Source organism: Athene noctua, chromosome 32 (assembly GCF_965140245.1).
Source record: "Athene noctua chromosome 32, bAthNoc1.hap1.1, whole genome shotgun sequence".
Taxonomy (NCBI): domain Eukaryota; kingdom Metazoa; phylum Chordata; class Aves; order Strigiformes; family Strigidae; genus Athene; species Athene noctua.
The window spans coordinates 1,559,295-1,581,133 of record NC_134068.1 but is presented as its reverse complement, the minus strand read 5'-3'; the positions used below and the strand labels follow the sequence as shown (position 1 = coordinate 1,581,133).

Below are 21,839 nucleotides of genomic sequence, written 5' to 3'. Positions count from 1 at the left end.
ACCTCCTGGTTTTTATTAAAGCCCCCCCTAATTAATTAGGGCCCCCCCCATCTTTTAACACCCAGAAATGTGGGGGGGGGGCCACAGGGGGACCCCCCCAAAAAAATGGGGCGGGGGGAACCTCAGAGGGACCCCGAGAACTGGGGGGGGGGGCACAAAAAAATGGGGGAGTGAAAAGGGAACCCAGAGATTTTTGGGGGGGGGGCCCAGAGTGACCCCAAGAATGGGGGGAAAAAGAGGGGGGGGACACACCCCAAAAATTGGGGGGGGGGGGCACAGGGGGACCCCAGGAATTGGGGGTGACCCTGGGTCAAGGGGGGGGGGGCACTGGGGTGTCAATATTGGGGGGTGAGGGGGTTGAAAAGGGGGGCCCCAAATATTTGACAGACACCCCCCCCCCCAAAAAAAAGCAGGAGACAAAGTCACCCCCCAAAAAAATTTTGGGGTGAGGGGGGGGGCGGGGGTCCCCAGAGTGTGACACCCCCCCCCCAATATTTAATTTTTAGAAAATTGCCCCAAAATTGGTCACAAGGTCCCAAAACCCCCGTCTGGGGGGGCCCCGAACTGGGGGGAGGAATGGGGGGGGGGGAGTGGAGGGGAGGGGCCCCCCCAGCCCCACCCTTGTCCCCCCAGGACCCCCCCGGCTCCTCATAAGCCCCCCCCCAGGGCCCCCCCCAGCCCCATGGGACCCCCCCAAACCCCATAGACCCCCCCAAACCCCCCCCCCATTCCTACAGGACCCCCAAACCCCCCCAGCCCCACGGGACCCCCCCGGCCCCCCCCTAAACTCCATGGGACCCCCCCAAACCCATAGGACCCCCCAAACCCCCCCCCCATTCCTACAGGACCCCCAAACCCCCCCCCCAGACCCATGGGACCCCCCCAGACCCCCCCTCACCCTCACGGGACCCCCAAACCCCCCTAACTCCATGGGAGCCCCCCCAGACCCCCCCCTCATACCCATGGGACCCCCCCAAACCCCATAGGACCCCCCCAAACCCCCCCCAGCCCCACGGGACCCCCCCGGCCCCCCCCTAAACTCCATGGGACCCCCCCCAAACCCCCTAGGACCCCCCCAAACCCACCCCCCATTCCTACAGGACCCCCAGACCCCCCCCCAGCCCCACGGGACCCCCCCGGCCCCCCCTTCACCGCTCGCCCCGCCCCCGGCCCCGTTCCCCACCGGCCCGGCCATTTTTCCCGCATCCAACATGGCGGCGCCCACAGTGACTTCAAGGCGCGGCTTTGCCCGGCGCCGCCATGATGGCTGCGCATGCGCGTTACGTGGCCGATGACACACAGACACACACACACCCCCCCCCAAGATGGCGCCTCCCCTCCCCAAAATGGCGGCGCGCCGAGACGCCTCCGCCTCACCCGCCTCCAAAATGGCCGCCGGCGGGGATGGACCAACCCGCGGCCGCCATGTCGCTACCGGCCGGCACCAAGATGGCGGCGCTGACACCACCACCCCCCCCTTGTTGCCATGGCAACCAGGATTAGGCTTAGGCCTAGGCCCAGGTTTAGGCCTTGGCCCTTCAAACTAGGCCCAAGGCCCTCGTCCCAAAGCCCGGGCGCTGAACCGGGCTTAAGCCTCCGCCACTAGGCCAGCCCAGGCCCAAGGCCCCAGCTAGACCCAGACGCCGTAACTAAGCCCAGCCCCCCCCCAAAACCAGGCCTACCTAGACCCTGACTTAGGCCTTGGCTGCTCAAACCAGGCCTAAGTTGCCCCCATTCCAAACGCAAGCTCCTGAACCAAGCCTAAACCTCCCCAGCTAGACCCAGCCCAGGCCAAGGCCCAGAGTCAAACCCAAAGCCCCTGACTAGACCCGGAGTCGATAAGTAAGCCCAGCCCCCTCAACCAGGCCTACCTAGGCCCAGACTTAGGCTCAAACCAGGCCCAAGTCCCCCGATCGCAAACTCAAGCCCCTGAATCTAACTCAAGTCCCCTCCCCAGCTAGGCCCAGCCCAGGACCAGGCCTAGCCCAGCCCTCAATCAGGCCCAATATCCCCAACCAGACCCAAGGCCCCTGACTAGACCCAAACTCTATAACTAAGCCAAGTCTCCCCCAGCCAGGCCTAGGCCCAGACTTCAGCCCTGGCTCCTCAAACCAGGCCCAAGTCCGCCCACCCCCAACACAGGCTTCTGAACCAGGCCTAAACCCCTCAACCAGGTCTAACCCATCCCCATCCCCCCAAACCAGGCCTAAACCTCCCCAACTAGTCTCAACCCATCCCCACCCCTGAAACCAGGCCTAAGCCTTAAGTCAGCTCAACCCATCCCCATCCCCACAAACCAGGCCTAAACCTCCCCAACTCGACCCAACCCATCCTTACCCCTCTAAACCAGGCCTAAACCTCCCTAGCTAGACACAACCCATTGTCCTAAACGAGCCCTAAAGCCCTCCAACTAGGCCCAACCCATCCCCACCCCTAAAACCAGGCTTAAACCTCCTCAACTCAACCCAACCCGTTGCCCTAAACCAGGCCTAAACTTCAACTCAACCCAACCCATCCCCCCAAACCAGGCCTAAACCACCCTAACTAAGCCCAACCCATCCCCACCCTCCAAACCAGGCCTAAACCTCCTCAACTCGACCCAACCCATCCCTCCAAACCAGGCCTAAACCTCCCCAGCTAGACCCAACCCATTGCCCTAAACAAGGCCTAAAGCCCTCCAACTAGGCCCAACCCATCCCCACCCTCCCAAACCAGGCCTAAACCTCCCCAACTAGGCCCAACCCATCCCCACCCTCTGAAACCAGGCCTAAACCTCCTCAACTCAACCCAACCCATTGCCCTAAACCAGGCCTAAACCTCAACTCGACCCAACCCATCCCCCCAAAACAGGCCTAAACCAGGCCTAAACCTCCCCAACTAGACTCAACTCATCCCCACCCTCTGAAACCAGGCTAAACCCTCCTCAACTTGACCCAACCCATCCCTAACCCCCCAAACCAGGCCTAAACCCCCCTAACTAGGACCAACCCATCCCCACCTCCGAAACCAGGCCTAAACCCTCCGAACTCGACCCAACCCCTCCTCATCTCCCCAAAACCAGGCCTAAACCCCCCGAACTCCACCCAACCCATCCCCATCTCCCCAAAACCAGGCCTAAACCCCCCGAACTCCACCCAACCCCTCCCCATCCTCCCCAAAACCAGGCCTAAACCCCCCGAACTCCACCCAACCCCTCCCCATCTCCCCAAAACCAGGCCTAACCCCCCCGAACTCCATCCAACCCCTCCCCTTTTCCCCAAAACCAGGCCTAAACCCCCCGAACTCCACCCAACCCCATCCCCATCTCCCCAAAACCAGGCCTAAACCCCCGAACTCCACCCAACCCCTCCCCTTTTCCCCAAAACCAGGCCTAAACCCCTCGAACTCCACCCAACCCCTCCCCATCTCCCCAAAACCAGGCCTAAACCCCCCGAACTCCACCCAACCCCTCCCCTTTTCCCCCAAAACCAGGCCTAAACCCCCCGAACTCCACCCAACCCCTCCCCTTTTCCCCAAAACCAGGCCTAAACCCCCCGAACTCCACCCAACCCATCCCCTTTTCCCCAAAACCAGGCCTAAACCCCCCGAACTCCACCCAACCCCTCCCTTTTCCCCAAAACCCAGGCCTAAACCCCCCCGAACTCCACCCAACCCCTCCCCATCTCCCCAAAACCAGGCCTAAACCCCCGAACTCCACCCAACCCATCCCCATCTCCCCCAAAACCAGGCCTAAACCCCCCGAACTCCACCCAACCCATCCCCTTTTCCCCAAAACCAGGCCTAAACCCCCCGAACTCCACCCAACCCATCCCTTTTCCCCAAAACCAGGCCTAAAACCCCCGAACTCCACCCAACCTCCACCTTACCGGCCCCCCGAACCCCACAGAGACGCGGAGCCTCGCCTGGAGTCAAGCGAATGGGTTATTTATTCTAAAAATGGACACTAGCGCCTACATGGCCGGAGCGGGGGAGGGGCGGGGGGGGGAGGGGTTACAACCAGGTACAAGGTCAAGGGCGCGTCCGGCCGCCGCCCCGCGCTCCCCTACAGCAACTACAACCGGACCCCAGGACACACGAAACGACTGACGGGGGAGAACAAGGCCGCGGGTTCCTCCCTCCCACCCCCAGGGCGGGGGCGTCGTCTTTTTTTTTTTTTTTTTTTTTTTAATTCTCCTCAAAAAGGGCTTTTTTTTTTTTTTTTAATTATTTGTCGAACTCTTCCCCCCTCCCCTGAAAAAAAAAAAAACAACCACCAAAAAAAAAAAAAAAAATTACACCTGAAATCGCTACTTGGTCGGACTGACAGCGCTGCGGCAGTTGTTTATCCCCAAAACAAAAAAAAAAAGGATATTTTTTTTTTTTTTTGACATTTTTAATGATTATTAATTTTTTTTGGTCATTTTTGTTTTATTTAAAAAGGACTCTATAGCTTCAAAGTTAGTTCTGTTCTCCCTGACTTCCTCACCCCGATTCCCACCCCTCCCTTTTTTTTTAAATTTATAATTTATTTATTATTTTTTTTAAATTCCAGGGGTTTTGTCAGCGGTGGCCTCGTTTGGGTGGAAAAAATGTGGATGGGCAGCGCCGGGGGGATTTAAAAAAAAAAAAAAAAAAAACCACCAAAAAACCCAAACGGCAAACTGAATCAAAAAAACAAATATCCAGCCAAATTTAAAAGCAGAAATAGTAAAAATAAAAATTAAAAAGGAAATTAAAAAAAATATTACCCCCCCGAAATTAAAACAAAAAAAGAATTAAACTGAAACAAAAAAAGAAAAAAACAAAATTAAAACAAAAAAGAAAAAAACAAAATTAAAACAAAAAAGAAAAAACAAAATTAAAACAAGAAAAAAACAAAATTAAACAAGAAAAAAACAAAATTAAAACAAAAAAGAAAAAAACAAAATTAAAACAAAAAAAGGAAAAAACAAAATTAAAACAAAAAAAGGAAAAAACAAAATTAAAACAAAAAAAGGAAAAAACAAAATTAAAAACAAAAAAGAAAAAGTTGAAACAAAAAAGGGCAAAAATTAAAACAAAAATTTAAAACAAAATGAAAAAAAATTGAAACAAAAATGGGCAAAAATTAAAACAAAAATTTAAAACAAAATGAAAAAAAATTGAAACAAAAAATGGGCAAAAAATTAAAACAAAAATTTAAAACAATGAAAAATGAAACAAAGGGCAAAAATTAAAAAAAGGGCAAAAATTAAAACAAAAAATTTTTAAAACAGAAAATGAACAAAGATTAAACCAATTAAACCAAATTATTAAAATAAAAAAATTAAAGAAAAATAATAAAAAAAATAATTAAAAAATCCAAACCAAAAATAATCAAAATAAAAATCAAAAATCAAAAAAAAATCGAAAAATCAAAAAATCAAAATAATTAAAAAAATAAAAATAAAAATAAATTTAAAAATAATAATAAAAAAAATCAAAACACCCCCAAAAAAATAAAAAAAAAAAAAAAAAAAAAAAGACTTCTGGAGGAGTGTTTCAGTGCCGAACAGCGGCGGGGGGCGGGGGGGCACACCCGGCCTTGGGGGATCAAACCAAACCCCAAAGCAGTCCAACACCCGACGCCCAGCCCCAAACCCCCCCGCACCCCCCCACTTCTCCCTCAGGGACCCCCCCTCCCCGCCGCCTCCCCCCTCCCCAAGCACTAATTAACAAGGGGCCCCCCCCCCAGCGCTAATTAACTAACGAGGGGCGAGCTCCCGCAGAAACCCTGAGAAATTCTCCTTCTCTTCCGCTACGGGGAGGGGCGAAAAATTATTTTTTTTTTTTAAAGGGGGGGCCCCCACACCCCCTCCCCTTTTCCCTTCTCCGCTGCCTATTAAAAATAATTAAAAAAAAAAAAAAACCAACCAAAAGACGAGGTCCCGAGGCCACTGATGATTTTTTTTTTTTTTTTTTTTTTGTGTTTTTTCAGGGAAATTTAATAACGGGGGGGGGGGGGGGGCGACCAGGGAGGAAAACAGAGTGAAGGGAAGAGGAGGGGGGCGGGGGGGGGGGGGGGGGGGCACAGAATTTTTTTTTTTTTTTTTAAATTTTTCAGCACCTTCTAGCAAAACTTCCCCCCCTGAAATAAACCAAGTGCTGGATTTGTTGCTTTTTTACCCCAAAATTCCCCCCCCCCCGCCAAAAAAAAAAAAATTTTTCCACCCCGCCGCCGCGTCACCTGAAGGGAAATCAGCCAAGTCAACAATTCACCGTTTCGCCTGGTCCCACCCCAAAATAACACCACCACCCCCCCCACGCCCCCCCCAGGGTGGTTTTTTTTTTCTATTTTTTCCCAAATTTGCGTTTTTTCCTCCCCAACCCAAGCCCTGCTCGCAGGGTGGGGGCCGATGCTCCTTCTCTTTCTCTCTCTCCGCACACATTTGGATTACAAATCTCTAACTAGTTTGAAATGTTTTATAGAATAAGACAATATTTTTTTTTTTTTTTTTCAACAAACTTTAAAAAAAAATTTACAGTTTTCTTTTTGTCCTTTTTTTTTTTTTTTAAATTTTTTTTTTCCCGCGTGTTTTGTGTGTGTTTTTTTTTTTTTTTCTCCCCTTGCGGTTTTATTTTTTTTTCCTTCCATTTTTTTTTTCCCCGCCCTCCCCTCTTTGTTTCCTTTTTTTTTTTTTTAATGTTTTTTTTTTGTTTTTTTTTTCCCTCCCACCCCCCCATCCCCCCTCCCCAGCCCTGTTTCCATCGGTTGTGTTTTGGGAAGTGGTGCCCCCCCCCTCTGCGGTTTCGGGGGGGCGGAGGGTTGGGGTTCACCGGTACCCTTGGTAGCCGTAGTAGTTCCTGTAGTATCGGTCTCTGTCCTGGTAGTAATTTTGCCACTGGAAAAAAAAAAAATTAAAAAATTAAAAATAAAATTTAAAAAAATTAATTTTTACTGGTTAAACTGGGGTGGGGGCGATAAACTCCCGGCCCCCCTGGTTACCTCCCGGTTGTACTGCCGGTAGTAGTCCCGGTATCTGTTGTAGTCGTAGTCCCGTCCGTAAAACCGGTCGTAGTCGCCCCGGTAACGGTCGTAGAAATTACGGTAGCCCTGGGGGGGGCGGAGAAAAAAAAAAAAAAAAAAAAAAAAAAAAAAAAAAAAAGAGTGAGGGGTTGTGGACCCGGCCACGAGGTGTTTGGGCCACTAAGTCAGGCCCTGGGGTCGATAAATTAAAGGATTTTGGCCACCAGCTCGGGCACCCGTTGATGTGTTTTGGCCACCCGTTTATTTTGGCTACCAAATTATCTCGGCTACCATCCTGGGCACCCGCTTATTTTGGCTACCAAATTATCTCGGCTACCATCCTGGGCACCCGTTTATTTTGGCTACCAAATTATCTCGGCTGCCATCAGGCACCAGTTTATTTTTGGGCAAGCATTTATGTATTTTGGCTACAATCTTGGGAACTAATTTATCTCGAGCACCAAATTATTCTGGCTACCAGCATGCATTTATTTTGGGCACCCATATATTTTGGCTACCAATTTATTTTAGTCGCCACCAGGCATTAATTTCTTTTGGGCACCCGTTTATTTATTTTGGCTACCATCCGGGGCACCCGTTCATCCTGGGTGCCAAGTTCCTGTGGGTACCAAACTGCAGCAGAATATTTTGGCCACACTCTTGGGTATCAATATAATTTTGGCCACCAATTTCTCTTGGCCACCATCTCAGACACCCCTTTATTTCACACCCCCATTTATTTTGGCTACCATCTCGGGCACCAATTTATCCCAAGCACGTAACTATTCTAAGTGCCCATTTATTTGGGCTATCGCCCATTTATTTTGGCTACCAAATTGTTTCAGCCACCATCTTGGGCACTCCCGTATCTTGGCTACTAACCTATTTCAGGTGCCACCTTGAACTTTTTTTTTTTTTTTTTTTTTGGGCCCCCAGTTGCTCACTTTGGACTCCTCTTTGCCCACTCTGGACTTCCAGTTACCCACTTTGGACCCCCAGTTGCCACCTCAGGACCCCCAGTTGCCCACCTCAGGACCCCCAGTTGCCCACCTCAGGACCCCCAGTTGCCCACCTCAGGACCCCACTTACCACCTTTGGACCCCCAGTTGCCCACCTCAGGCCCCCAGTTGCCACCTTTGGACCCCCAGTTGCCACCTTTGGACCCCCAGTTGCCCACCCCAGGCCCCCAGTTACCACCTTTGGACCCCCAGTTACCCACCCCAGGCCCCCAGTTGCCCACCCCAGGGCCCCAGTTACCACCTTTAGACCCCCAGTTGCCACCTCCGGACCCCCAGTTGCCACCTCCGGACCCCCAGTTGCCACCTCCGGACCCCCCAGACCCTTTCCCAGTCACCCCCAGGAGCCAACACTTCCCTACCAAGATGAATTTTCCACCCTGGCTCCCTCTTTTTTAGCCCCCCCTCCCGCTTAATAAAGAAACGGCTCCAAACTGGGGTGAAACACACCAAAAGTGGGGTGAAACGAAACAAAATTGGGGTGAACCGGGCCAAAAGGGGGACTCACCCCTCGGTTTCCAGGCTGTCCCCAGTACTGCTGCTGCCCGTAGACGCGATTGTCGTAACCTCGGCGCTGCCCGACTGGAGGGGGGAGAGAGAACACACAATGCAGCGGGGTGCGTGTGAGAGGGAACCCCCAAAGCGACAGAATCGGGGGCTGGAAGGCCCCAACTCGCCCCGTTTTCCCCCCGCTGGGCCTCACCGTAGCCCTGCCCGCGGTTACGGTTCTGGCGGTTGCGTTTGTTGCGGTTGTTGCGGCGGTTCGCTCGCTTCTCCGAGGGCGGGAGCAGCTTCCGGGCCTCCTCCTTGTACTTGGTGACCAGGGGCTGCGCCTCCTCCTTGCCCAGCTCCCCGTAGATCACCTCGTCCAGGTAATCGTTCTTCTCCGGCAGCGAGTAATTAGCTGCGAACGCAATTAACGGCGAGACGGAGCCTTGAGGGAGCTGCCGCCGCCCTCGGCCTGGGGCTCCGCAAAATGGCGGCCAGGCCTCAGCAAAGCGCGACCCGGTGGGTCCTTCCCCGCCGACTCCCCCCGGCCCCGATCCCTCATTTTTTCACCCCGAAGTGTCGGGTTTTCTCTCAATCCTGCACTTTTTTCCCCTCAATCCCTCGTTTATTCCGTTCGGTCTGTTGGGTTTTCCCTCAGTGCCGCACTTTTCCCTCGCTACCCGGCGCTTTTTTCCCGCCCAATCTGTTGGTTTCCCCCCCAAATCCCTCCATTTTCCCCCAATCCCTGAAATTTTTCCTCAAATTTCCCCCCCAAATCCCTCCATTTTCCCCAATCCCTGAAATTTTTCCTCAAATTTCCCCCCCAAATCCCTCAATTTTCCCCCAATCCCTGAAATTTTTCCTCAAATTTCCCCCCCAAATCCCTCAATTTTCCCCCAACCCCTGAAATTTTTCCTCAAATTTCCCCCCCAAATCCCTCCATTTTCCCCAATCCCTGAAATTTTTCCTCCAATTTTCCCCCCAAATCCCTCAATTTTCCCCAATCCCTGAAATTTTTCCTCAAATTTCCCCCCCAAATCCCTCCATTTTCCCCAATCCCTGAAATTTTTCCTCAAATTTCCCCCCCAAATCCCTCCATTTTCCCCAATCCCTGAAATTTTTCCTCAAATTTCCCCCCCAAATCCCTCAATTTTCCCCCAATCCCTGAAATTTTTCCTCAAATTTCCCCCCCAAATCCCTCAATTTTCCCCCAATCCCTGAAATTTTTCCTCAAATTTCCCCCCCAAATCCCTCAATTTTCCCCCAATCCCTGAAATTTTTCCTCAAATTTCCCCCCCAAATCCCTCCGTTTTCCCCAATCCCTGAAATTTTTCCTCAAATTTCCCCCCCAAATCCCTCCGTTTTCCCCAATCCCTGAAATTTTTCCTCAAATTTCCCCCCCAAATCCCTCCATTTTCCCCAATCCCTGAAATTTTTCCTCAAATTTCCCCCCCAAATCCCTTAATTTTCCCCCAATCCCTGAAATTTTTCCTCAAATTTCCCCCCCAAATCCCTCAATTTTCCCCCAATCCCTGAAATTTTTCCTCAAATTTCCCCCCCAAATCCCTCAATTTTCCCCCAATCCCTGAAATTTTTCCTCAAATTTCCCCCCCAAATCCCTTAATTTTCCCCCAATCCCTGAAATTTTTCCTCAAATTTCCCCCCCAAATCCCTCAATTTTCCCCCAATCCCTGAAATTTTTCCTCAAATTTCCCCCCCAAATCCCTCCATTTTCCCCAATCCCTGAAATTTTTCCTCAAATTTCCCCCCCCAATCCCTCCATTTTCCCCAATCCCTGAAATTTTTCCTCAAATTTCCCCCCCAAATCCCTCAATTTTCCCCCAACCCCTGAAATTTTTCCTCAAATTTCCCCCCCAAATCCCTCCATCTTCCCCAATCCCTGAAATTTTTCCTCAAATTTCCCCCCCAAATCCCTCCATCTTCCCCAATCCCTGAAATTTTTCCTCAAGTTTTCCCCCCCAAATCCCTCAATTTTCAACAATCCCTGAATTTTTTCCTCAAATTTTCCCCCCAAACCCCCCAGTTTTTCCCCTCAGTGTCACTCTCCCCCCAATCCCACACTTTTTTCCCCTCCATGTTATTTTTTCCCCACCGATCTCTGGGTTTTCCTCCCCAGTCTGTCGGTTCTTCCCCCTCACTCCCACACTTCTTTCCCCCAATCTGTCTGGTTTTTCCCCAATTCCACTTTTCCCCCAACCTGTGGGATTTCCCCCCACGATCCTGCCCTGTTCCCCTCACTCCCACGCCTTTCCCCACCAATCTCACGTTTTTAACCTCAAAAAGGTTGAGTTTTTTCACTCAACCCTGCCCCTTTTTTCCCCTCAACCTGCTGGTTTTCCCCCAATTCCACACTGTTCCCCCCCCCAATCTATCTCCCCCTTTCCCCCCCCAAATCTCCCCCTTCCCCCCCCCCCAAAATCTCCCCCTTCCCCCCCCCCCAAAATCTCCCCCTTCCCCCCCCCAAATCTCCCCCTTCCCCCCCCAAATCTCCCCCTTCCCCCCCCCAAATCTCCCCCTTCCCCCCCCCAAATCTCCCCCTTCCCCCCCCAAATCTCCCCCTTTCCCCCCCCAAATCTCCCCCTTTGCCCCCCAAATCTCCCCCTTTGCCCCCCAAATCTCCCCCTTTGCCCCCCAAATCTCCCCCTTTGCCCCCCAAATCTCCCCCTTTGCCCCCCAAATCTCCCCCTTTGCCCCCCAAATCTCCCCCTTTCCCCCCCCAAATCTCCCCCTTTCCCCCCCCAAATCTCCCCCTTTCCCCCCCAAATCTCCCCCTTTCCCCCCCAAATCTCCCCCTTTCCCCCCCCAACCCCACCTTTCATTTCCAGCATGACGGACTCGGGCACGTCCTCCCCTTCGGCCTCCTTCCTCAGCTCCAGCCTCTTCTTCCAGTCCTCCTCGGGGGGGACGATCACAACCACCTTCCGCGCGAAGCCCTTGAAGGCCAAAAGCTTCCGCCGCTGCCCCGAGTTGTAGACGTTGCACTGGGGGCGGGAAAACCCAACGAGTGTTGACGCCTCCACAGGGGGAAGGATTTTGGGGCGTTTTGGGTTGTTTTTTTTGTTTTTTTTTTTTTGTTTTTTTTTTTGAGGGTACCTGGTCGAGAATGAAGTTTCTCTTGGCTCTGGGCGCGATCTGAACCAGCTTGCTAAGGCACTGAGCAGCTTGCTGGATTAACTGGTCTCTGCTCTTGGCGTCCAACTCTTCCACCTCCGGGCCCTTCGTCTGGGGAGAAAAACCACAAAATTTAGACAGTTTGGGGACCCGCTGTTAATTCTACGTTAGGAGCAGCTTCTAGGAGACGTGGGAAGAAGCTAAAACGAGAGGAAATGCCCCCAAAATGCACCACGGGGAGGGCGGGGGCTCACCCGCATCTGGTGGAGGACGGTTTCTGTCCCCAGGATGTTGAAGCGTTTCTCCCGGTTCTCCCGGCCGTGGGTCTGGGCCCACTGGGTTTTCCCCGAGCCCGGCAGCCCCACCATCAACAGAACCTGCAAAAACAGGCCAAAACGCCCCAAAAAAGCAGCCAAAGGTGAGGCAGGAGGTGGGATTCCCAGCAGGGAAGGTGCGGAGGGGGCTGAGGGGGGGGCCCTCACCTCACACTCCTCTGTGGTTTTTGGGGGCAGCGGGGTGCGGACGCGGTCCTCGACGGGGACAGAGTGGATGAAGACGAAATCCTCCGGAACGGGGTAAAAAGGTTCTTCTTTTTGCCCAAAATTGAGCTCCACCACGCAGTTTTTGCAGAGGACGTGGGGCAGGAGGGCTCGGGTGCCCAGGGAACCCTTGTCGATCTGGAAAGCCGCCCCCAGCTCCTCGCCGTTCTTGGAGAAGGAAAGTTCCACCAGCTCCTCGCCCTCGAAATTCTGCGCCACGAACGACGTCGCCAGCGCGGGGGGGGGGGGAGAAAAAAAAAACAACAAAAAAACAACAAAACACCACGTTTGGCCCCGTTATTCCCACCCCGCCTCCTCTTATTCCCTTTTTCCTCTGCCATTATCACCCTTCTCCTTCCTGTTCCTCCACATTTCCTCTTCCTTTTTATTTTTTTTTTGCGTTTCCTCCATTATTTCCGACCCTTTTTTTGCCTCCCACCGTTCCCCATTTCCCCCCTTACTCTCCATTTTTCCCTTTTTCCCCCCTTATTTCTCCTTTCCCCACTATTATTTCCTATTTTTCTCCCCCGTTATTCCCCCATTTTTAATATCATTCTCTTTTCCCGTTATTCCCCAGTTTTCCCCCCATTATTCCCCAGTTTCCCCCCCATTATTCCCCAGTTTCCATTAGTCCTTATTTCCCCCCAATATTCCTCATTTCCCCCCCTGGTTATTCCCCATTTTTCCCTATTTCCCCTCATTTTTTCCTTCACCCCCCCCCCCCTATTCCCCATTTTTTCCCTCCATTATTCTCCATTTTCCCCGTTATCCCCCATTTTTCCTCACCATCGTTCCCCATTTTTTCCTTCCCCCCCCATTTCCCCTCACTAATCCCAATTTTCCCTCCATTTCCGTTATTCCTCATTTTTCTCCTCCATTATTCCCCAGTTTTCCCATTTCCCCTCCATTATTCCCCATTTTCCCCCATTATTCCCCATTTTCCCCCATTTCTCCCCCCACTATTCCGTTTTTCCCCCCCCATTATTCCCCACTTCTCCATTATTCCCCAATTCCCATTTTTCCCTTCCGTTGTTCCCTATTTTTCCCTTTTTCCCCCATTTCTCCCCACCACTGTTCCCCATTTTTTCCTTTTTCCCCATTTTCCCCCCATTTCCCTCTGTTATTCATTTTTCTCCTCCATTATCCCCCATTTTTCCCACTTCCCCTCCGTTATTCCCCATTTTTCCCTTTTTCCCCATTTCTCCCCCCGTCACTCCCCATTTTTCCCTTTTTCCCCCCGCTATTCCCAGCGCCCCCCCTCCTCTCACCGCAAAGCAGCCGATGACGTCGTTCTCCCCAAAACTTTGCCCGAATTCCTCAAACCGCCCGTTTTCCACTTTCAGCCCCCGCCCGTCGTAGCCGTAGGAGAACTCGTCCTCCCCTGCAGCACAAACCCCCGCGTTAGGCTCCACGGGGAGGGGGGGGGGCACAGGGACACCTCTGACGGGTTTTGGGGGGAAACGGGGCGTTACCGAGCTGCGAGTGCGAGAAATCCACGGACCAGCCCACGCGGAAGAGGGGAACCTCGGCGCTGCCCTCCTTCACTGGGAGGTACTGGGACACCTGCGGGGAGCGGGACACGGGGATGTGGGGAAGGAGCCACGCGCCACCGGGCTGCTTGGGCCCATTTCCCAGAGCCGGATCGTTTGGGCCCATTTCCCAGAGCCGGATCGTTTGGGCCCATTCCCCAGAGCCGGATCGTTTGGGCCCATTCCCCAGAGCCGGATCGTTTGGGCCCATTCCCCAGAGCCGGATCGTTTGGGCCCATTCCCCAGAGCCGGATCGTTTGGGCCCATTCCCCAGAGCCGGATCGTTTGGGCCCATTCCCCAGAGCCGGATCGTTTGGGCCCATTCCCCAGAGCCGGATCGTTTGGGCCCATTCCCCAGAGCCGGATCGTTTGGGCCCATTCCCCAGAGCCGGATCGTTTGGGCCCATTCCCCAGAGCCGGATCGTTTGGGCCCATTCCCCAGAGCCGGATCGTTTGGGCCCATTCCCCAGAGCCGGATCGTTTGGGCCCATTCCCCAGAGCCGGATCGTTTGGGCCCATTCCCCAGAGCCGGATCGTTTGGGCCCATTCCCCGGAGCCGGATCATTTGGGCCCATTCCCCGGAGCCGGATCATTTGGGCCCATTTCCCAGAGCCGGATCGTTTGGGCCCATTCCCCGGAGCCGGATCATTTGGGCCCATTCCCCGGAGCCGGATCGTTTGGGCCCATTCCCCGGAGCCGGATCATTTGGGCCCATTTCCCAGAGCCGGATCGTTTGGGCCCATTCCCTGGAGCCGGATCATTTGGGCCCATTCCCCGGAGCCGGATCGTTTGGGCCCATTTCCCAGAGCCGGATCGTTTGGGCCCATTTCCCAGAGCCGGATCGTTTGGGCCCATTTCCCAGAGCCGGATCGTTTGGGCCCATTTCCCAGAGCCGGATCGTTTGGGCCCATTTCCCAGAGCCGGATCGTTTAAACCCATTTCCCAGAGCCGGATCGTTTAAACCCATTTCCCAGAGCCGGATCGTTTAAACCCATTTCCCAGAACCGGATCGTTTAAACCCATTTCCCAGAGCCGGATCGTTTGGGCCCATTTCCCAGAGCCGGATCGTTTGGGCCCATTTCCCAGAGCCGGATCGTTTGGGCCCATTTCCCAGAGCCGGATCGTTTAAACCCATTTCCCAGAACCGGATCGTTTAAACCCATTTCCCAGAACCGGATCGTTTGGGCCCATTTCCCAGAGCCGGATCGTTTGGGCCCATTTCCCAGAGCCGGATCATTTGGGCCCATTCCCTGGAGCCGGATCATTTGGGCCCATTCCCCGGAGCCGGATCGTTTGGGCCCATTTCCCAGAGCCGGATCGTTTGGGCCCATTTCCCAGAGCCGGATCGTTTGGGCCCATTTCCCAGAGCCGGATCGTTTAAACCCATTTCCCAGAGCCGGATCGTTTAAACCCATTTCCCAGAGCCGGATCGTTTAAACCCATTTCCCAGAACCGGATCGTTTGGGCCCATTTCCCAGAGCCGGATCGTTTGGGCCCATTTCCCAGAGCCGGATCGTTTAAACCCATTTCCCAGAACCGGATCGTTTAAACCCATTTCCCAGAACCGGATCGTTTGGGCCCATTTCCCAGAACCGGATCGTTTGGGCCCATTCCCCAGAGCCGGATCGTTTAAACCCATTCCCCAGAGCCGGATCGTTTAAACCCATTTCCCAGAGCCGGATCGTTTAAACCCATTCCCCAGAGCCGGATCGTTTAAACCCATTTCCCAGAGCCGGATCGTTTAAACCCATTTCCCAGAGCCGGATCGTTTAAACCCATTTCCCAGAACCGGATCGTTTAAACCCATTTCCCAGAGCCGGATCGTTTAAACCCATTTCCCAGAACCGGATCGTTTGGGCCCATTCCCCAGAGTGAAAGCACTTGTGCCCATTTCACAGAAAATACACACTTTGCTGCACAAATGCAGCATTTAAGCGCCAGGGAAGGCCCCGGTGCAGCGTTTGCCCCCCAAATTTAACCAGTTCCCCCCCCCGCCAGGGCACAGGACCCACGTTAACAGCCCCGATGCTGCTCGCACAACACTTTTAGCTTTTAAACGCGCCGCGTCCTCCCGCCGTTAAGCCCAGCTTAGCAAACCCAGCCCCACGCTCCCCACAAACTGTTTGTTTCAGGGATTCTCCACCCCCCTCTCCCCAAAACGGAGGGACTGGAGCACCCCGACACCCCCCCCCCCACACCAAACCTTCGCCTCGAAGCAGATTTTCCCCTTGGTGACGCCGTGGGTGCTGCGGGCGCCGGACCAGAGGGACGGGAACTTCTCAAAAAAGAGCGGTTGCCCCCCGTAACGGTCTTTGCTGGCTTTGAAGTGAAGATCAGAAGTATCTGGTAAATAAAAAAAAAAAAAAAACCACAAATTGTTAATATCCGAGGGAAATAAAATGAGTTGTTAGTGCCAGTAGCCTGGCGGCCAGGAGAAGCCCCCGCGTCGGCTTCTCCGAGCGTCCCAACCACCCGGGTGCTTCAAAAATCTAAAAAATACCATTCCCCCGTCCCTAAAAATGCCTGAAATCCCCCCAAATAACAGCAGCGATTTGAGGTAGGGTGTGGCTCGTCGCCTGCCCACGTACAGGTGTCCAGAATAACGACGGTTTCGTCATCTTCTCCTTCTCGTGGTTCTTCCTCCGGAGGCGGCGGAGACTTGGAGCTGTGAAAATTAATAAAAAAATTAAAATTTAAAGAAAAAAAAAATAAAATAAAGGTGGGAAGATCTGAAACGGGGAAAAAAAACACGTGAGGGACAAGGATCAGCCCCCGACCCACCGGCTGTTGTAGGCTTCCTCACGGAACTCGTAGTAGGCCCGGCCGTGCTCATCCTTCTCGTCCCGTTGTCTCTTGACGCCTCTTCGCTCCCCGTCGGAACCGGCCGGTTTGGATTTGTCGTCCTCGTCCGCTGCCGGGGGCAAAGGGAAAAAGGAAAAACGGCGTCAGGTTTGACCAAAAAAAAGAGGAAAACCACCCAAAATTCAAGCTTGAGGTTTGGTGGTTGTCGCCTGTCCGGGAGCGTCTCCGGTAAAATTCAAATTATTGAATGTTTCAAAATTCCGCGTCGAAGCGGCCCCAAATTGTTCGTGGGAACGTCCCAAAATGATTCAAAATGCCCCGAGTTATTCTTCGAAGCACCTCAAAAGGATTCAAAATGTCCTAAAATGATTCAAAACGCCCCAAAATGATTCTTTAAAATGCCTCAAAATCGTTCAAAACGCCCAAAATGATCCTTTGAAGCGCCCCAAAATGATTCTTCCAAACAGCCCCAAATCCTTCTTCAAAACCGCCCAAAATCATCCTTCGAAGCACCTCAAAACGGTTCAAAACTCCACAAAAATTATTCAAAACGCCCAAAACGATTCTTCGAAACACCTCAAAATCATCTGAAACGCCCCAAAACCATCCTTCAAAATGCCCAAAATGATTCAAAACGCCCCAAAATCATTCTTCAAAATGCCCAAAATGATTCAAAACGCCCCAAAATCATTCTTCAAAATGCCTCAAAATTCTTCTTCAAAGCGCCCTAAAATGATTCAAAACGCCCAAAATCCTTCGAAGCACCTCAAAACGGTTCAAAACGCCCCAAAAATTATTCAAAACGCCCCAAACGATTCTTCGAAACACCTCAAAATCATCTGAAACGCCCCAAAATCATTCTTCAAGATGCCCAAAATCACTCAAGAGCCTCAAAATGATTCAAAACGTCCCAAAATCATTCTTCAAAATGCCCAAAATCACTCAAAAGCCCCAAAATGATTCAAAATGCCTCAAAATTCTTCTTCAAAATGCCCCAAAATGATTCAAAAGCCCCCAAATGATTCAATATGCCTCAAAATTCTTCTTCAAAGTGCCCTTTGAAATGCCCCAAATTATTCTTCAAAACTCCTCAAAATGATTCAAAACGCCCAAAATCATCCTTCGAAACACCTCAAAACGGTTCAAAACTCCCCAAAAATTATTCAAAAAGCCCCAAACGATTCTTCGAAACACCTCAAAATCATCCGAAACGCCCCAAAACCATCCTTCAAAATGCCCAAAGTGATCCAAAATGCCCCAAAATCATTCTTCAAAATGCCCAAAATCACTCAAAATGCCCAAAATGATTCAAAACGCCCCAAAATCATCCTTCGAAGCACCTCAAAACGGTTCAAAATGCCCCAAAAATTATTCAAAACGCCCCAAATGATTCTTCGAAACACCTCAAAATCATCTGAAACGCCCCAAAATCATCCTTCAAAATGCCCAAAATCACTGAAAAGCCCCAAAATGATTCAAAATGCCTCAAAATTCTTCTTCAAAGCTCCTCAAAATGATTCAAAACGCCCAAAATCATCCTTCGAAGCACCTCAAAATGGTTCAAAACTCCCCAAAAATTATTCAAAAAGCCCCAAACGATTCTTCGAAACACCTCAAAATCATCCGAAACGCCCCAAAATCATCCTTCAAAATGCCCAAAATCACTCAAGAGCCCCAAAATGATTCAAAATGCCTCAAAATTCTTCAAAGTGCCTCAAAATCCTTCAAAGCCCCTCAAAATGATTCAAAACGCCTAAAATCATCCTTCAAAATGCCCAAAATCACTCAAAAGCCCCAAAATGATTCAAAATGCCTCAAAATTCTTCTTCGAAGTGCCTCAAAATCCTTTGAAATGCCCCAAAATTATTCTACCAAGTGCCCCAAAATGATCCCGCAAAGCGCCCCGAAATTATTCTTTAAAATGCCTCAAAATCGTTCAAAACGCCCCAAAACGCTTCTTCGGAGGATCATTTTGGGGCGCTTCGAAGAAAACTCACCCAAATGATTCAAAACGCCCCAAAACGATTCTTCGAAGTGTCTGAAAATGATTCAAAACGCCCCAAAACGATTCTTCGAAGTGTCTGAAAATGATTCAAAACGCCCCAAAACGATTCTTCGAAGTGTCTGAAAATGATTCAAAACGCCCCAAAACGATTCTTCGAAGTGTCTGAAAATGATTCAAAACGCCCCAAAACGATTCTTCGAAGTGTCTGAAAATGATTCAAAACGCCCCAAAACGATTCTTCGAAGTGTCTGAAAATGATTCAAAACGCCCCAAATTTATTCTTCGAAGCGCCCCAAAATGATTCAAAACGCCCCAAATTTATTCTTTGAAGCGCCCCAAAATGATTCCAAATGCCCCAAATTTATTCTTCGAAGCGCCCCAAAACGCTTGAAAGCGCCCCAAAACGATTCTTCGAAGTGTCTGAAAATTATTCAAACTGCCCCAAAACGCTTGAAAGCGCCCCAAAACGCTTGAAAGCGCCCCAAAACGCTTGAAAGCGCCCCAAAACGCTTGAAAGCGCCCCAAAACGCTTGAAAGCGCCCCAAAACGCTTGAAAGCGCCCCAAAACGCTTGAAAGCGCCCCAAAACGCTTGAAAGCGCCCCAAAACGCTTGAAAGCGCCCCAAAACGCTTGAAAGCGCCCCAAAACGCTTGAAAGCGCCCCAAAACGCTTGAAAGCGCCCCAAAACGCTTGAAAGCGCCCCAAAACGCTTGAAAGCGCCCCAAAACGCTTGAAAGCGCCCCAAAACGCTTGAAAGCGCCCCAAAACGCTTGAAAGCGCCCCAAAACGGGGCAGAAGCGAGGGCGGGGGTGAGGAGGCGCCGCCGTTTGCCACGTGTCGGCCACGACGCCCCGATCTCGGGATCCCAAAATGCCCCAAAAACGGGGTTTCGGGGCAGTTTTATAGCCCCGGGGGGGGGTGTGTGTTAGAAATCGCCGCCACGCTCTAAAATCCCTGAAAAAAAATTTTAAAAATTCGCTCAGATTTTCATCCCGCGGGGTTAAAGTCGGGTTCGATGTCCGGTGGTTAATTAATAACAGGAAAAGCAAAACCGTTAACGAGGGCGAAGACCTGAGGCGGCCTCTCGATTCTGGGCTGGAAACGAGAAAAACACTCTGCAAAATTTGTCAATTCACGAGCAAAAAAAAATAGAAAAAACCCAAATCTCCACGTTTTCTTTCATTTTCCCGACCCAAAAGCGGAAATTTTTCAACCACGAGCACTCGCACCCAATCCAAAGGAGAATTTTGGGGTCGTTTCAGGAAGATTTTTGCCCCAATCCGGGTGAAATCACTCCGCAGCCGCACGTCCTCCTCCACCACCAAAAATATTGGGGAAAAAAAAGGTTTTTTTGTCCCTTTGATTAACACTAACCCCCCCCCCGAGGCCTGGTCAATAATTTTAATTTCCCACCCGCCTCCGTCGCTGCCCAATATTCAGAGAAAAACTAATTAAAAAAATCAATTAATTCCCTATAAACAACCGTCTGCAGGAAACTCCCAGCGCAACTTTTTCCTGGTTGTCGCTGGAAATAAAAGTTTTTAAAAGCTGATTTTTATTTTTTTTCCTTTTTTTTTTTTCTTCTTCCCCCCCCCTCCTCATCACGCGACTCGGAAAATGAAACCGATTCCTATTTCCACCGCGACGCCCCGACACCGGCAGCGAGGAGGAGGAGGAAGGACTCAACGCTCGGTTTTGCGGCTTCCCAGGGGCCGCTGGTTGAGATTAAAACGCGAAATTTTTATTATTTTTTTTTTTTTGGGGGGGGTAGAGCTGAGGGCAACAGACCTCCCCCCTCCAAAATTTAAAAAAAAAAAAAAAAAGCGTCTGGGAATGGGGAATGTGTGGAAATAACCTGAATTTTGGGGGTGAAGAGCGGCGGGACAAAGCGGGGGGGGGTTTGGGGAGCGCCGGGGGGGGGTTTTGTTGTTTGGTTTTTTTTTTTTTTCCCGGGGGGGGGGATAAGAGCGGGACAAAGCGGCAGAGCCACGAGGGGGTGAAGCGCCTCGGGGGGCTCCCGGCCGCGGTGGGATGGGGTAAGGGGGGGCAGGATGGGGGTTCCCCCCCGCCCCGGTGCTCACCGGCCTGGGCTCCTTCCTCCTTGGCCTCGGCGGCGGCGGCTTCGTCCCCGCTGGGTCCCTCCTCCGGCGGCCTCTCGGCTCCGTTCACGCCGCTCCCGGCGCCCTCGGGGCCTTCAGGCTCCGGCTCCGGTTCCGCCACCGGTTGCTCCTGAGGCGGCGGCTGTTGCTGCTGCTGCGGCGGCGGCGGCTCCTCCGCGGCGGCCTCCGCCTCCTCCTCCTCCTCCTCCTCCTCCGGGGGGCCGGGCTGGGCCGCCTCCGCCTCGCCGGGGGCCGCCGCCGCTACTCCCGCCGCGGGTCCGGCCGCCTCCTCCTCATCCGCCAGCAGCGCTTCCTCGTCTTCTTCCTCCTCCTCCTCCTCCTCTTCCTCCTCCTCCTCCTCCTCTTCCTCCTCCTCCTCGCCTCCCCCGCCGTGATGATGCGCCGTGGGGCCACCGGCCGGTCCCGCTTCCCCGCTGCAGGCCCCGGGCCCGGCCGGGCCTCCTCCTCCTCCTCCTCCTCCTCCTTCCTCGGGTCCAGCCGCCAACATCTCGGCGTCCAGGGCCTCCTGCAGCCGCTGCGCCAGCTCCACCTTCAGGCCGCGGGAGTCCAGGCCGCGGCGGCCCAGCTCGGCCCGGAGCTCGGTCACCTTCAGGCGCTTCACGTCCATGGCGGCGGCGGCGGCGGCGGGGAGGAGGAGAAGGGGGGAAGGGGAAGGGGGGGGGGGGGGGAGGGAGGGAGGGAAGCGGAAGCGACGGGAGCGCTGAGGCGGCGGCGCCGAGGCCCGAGCGGCGGCAGCGGCGGCGGGCGGGGGGTCGGGCCTAGGCCCCGGGGTGGGGAAGGGAGAGGGAAGAGGGAGGGGAAGGGGAAGGGGAGGGGGGGGGAAAGGCGGGGCCTGCCCGACGGGAAAGCGCCGAGGCCGGTGGAGAGAGGGGAAGGGGAGGGTGGGGAGGGGGGAGCGAGCACGGCGGGCCCGGCCCTCCCCGCTGCTGCCCGCCCCGCTGCCTGCTCCCGCCGCCGCCGCCGCCGCCGCCACGAACCCGCCGGCGCCTCACGACGCCCCCGGCCGCCGCCTCTGCGCACGCGCCGCCGCTCCCCGCGCAGCCGCTCCCGCCGCCCTGCGCACGCGCGGGACCGCCCCCTTCCGGCGCACGCGCGCCGGCTCGGCCCCGCCCCTCCCCTCCGCTGCATCTGCGCCACACGGCTCATCTCCCCTCCCCCCTCTCTTCCCGCGGAGGTTAATTTTCTGATTGGTGAGGAGGGGACCAATGGGAAAGAGGAGAGGGAGGATTCTGCCTAGAGACGG

General features: G+C 53.0%; 2 protein-coding genes across 2 annotated transcripts in view; both read right to left on the bottom strand.

Annotated features, from left to right (window-relative positions):
• The window catches only part of BSCL2 (BSCL2 lipid droplet biogenesis associated, seipin), a 6,965-nt gene extending 5,538 nt beyond the window's left edge, over positions 1-1,427 (bottom strand). Inside the window, exon 1 of the mRNA XM_074930209.1 lies at positions 1,378-1,427. Within this exon, the coding sequence (XP_074786310.1) occupies positions 1,378-1,427 (50 nt within the window). The remainder of the gene's footprint in view (positions 1-1,377) is intronic.
• Positions 1,428-6,671: 5,244 nt separating this feature from the next.
• HNRNPUL2 (heterogeneous nuclear ribonucleoprotein U like 2) lies at positions 6,672-21,252 on the bottom strand. Its single transcript, XM_074930236.1, has 14 exons — positions 20,558-21,252; positions 16,451-16,580; positions 16,258-16,334; positions 15,873-16,012; positions 13,613-13,703; positions 13,409-13,521; positions 12,084-12,350; positions 11,856-11,978; positions 11,584-11,712; positions 11,303-11,471; positions 8,684-8,884; positions 8,489-8,562; positions 6,944-7,051; positions 6,672-6,839 (listed from the first exon to the last, which is right to left on the bottom strand). The coding sequence occupies exons 1-14, from the start codon at positions 21,201-21,203 to the stop codon at positions 6,771-6,773; spliced, it is 2,337 nt and encodes a 778-aa protein (XP_074786337.1). The 5' UTR covers positions 21,204-21,252; the 3' UTR covers positions 6,672-6,770.
• Positions 21,253-21,839: the final 587 nt, after the last annotated feature.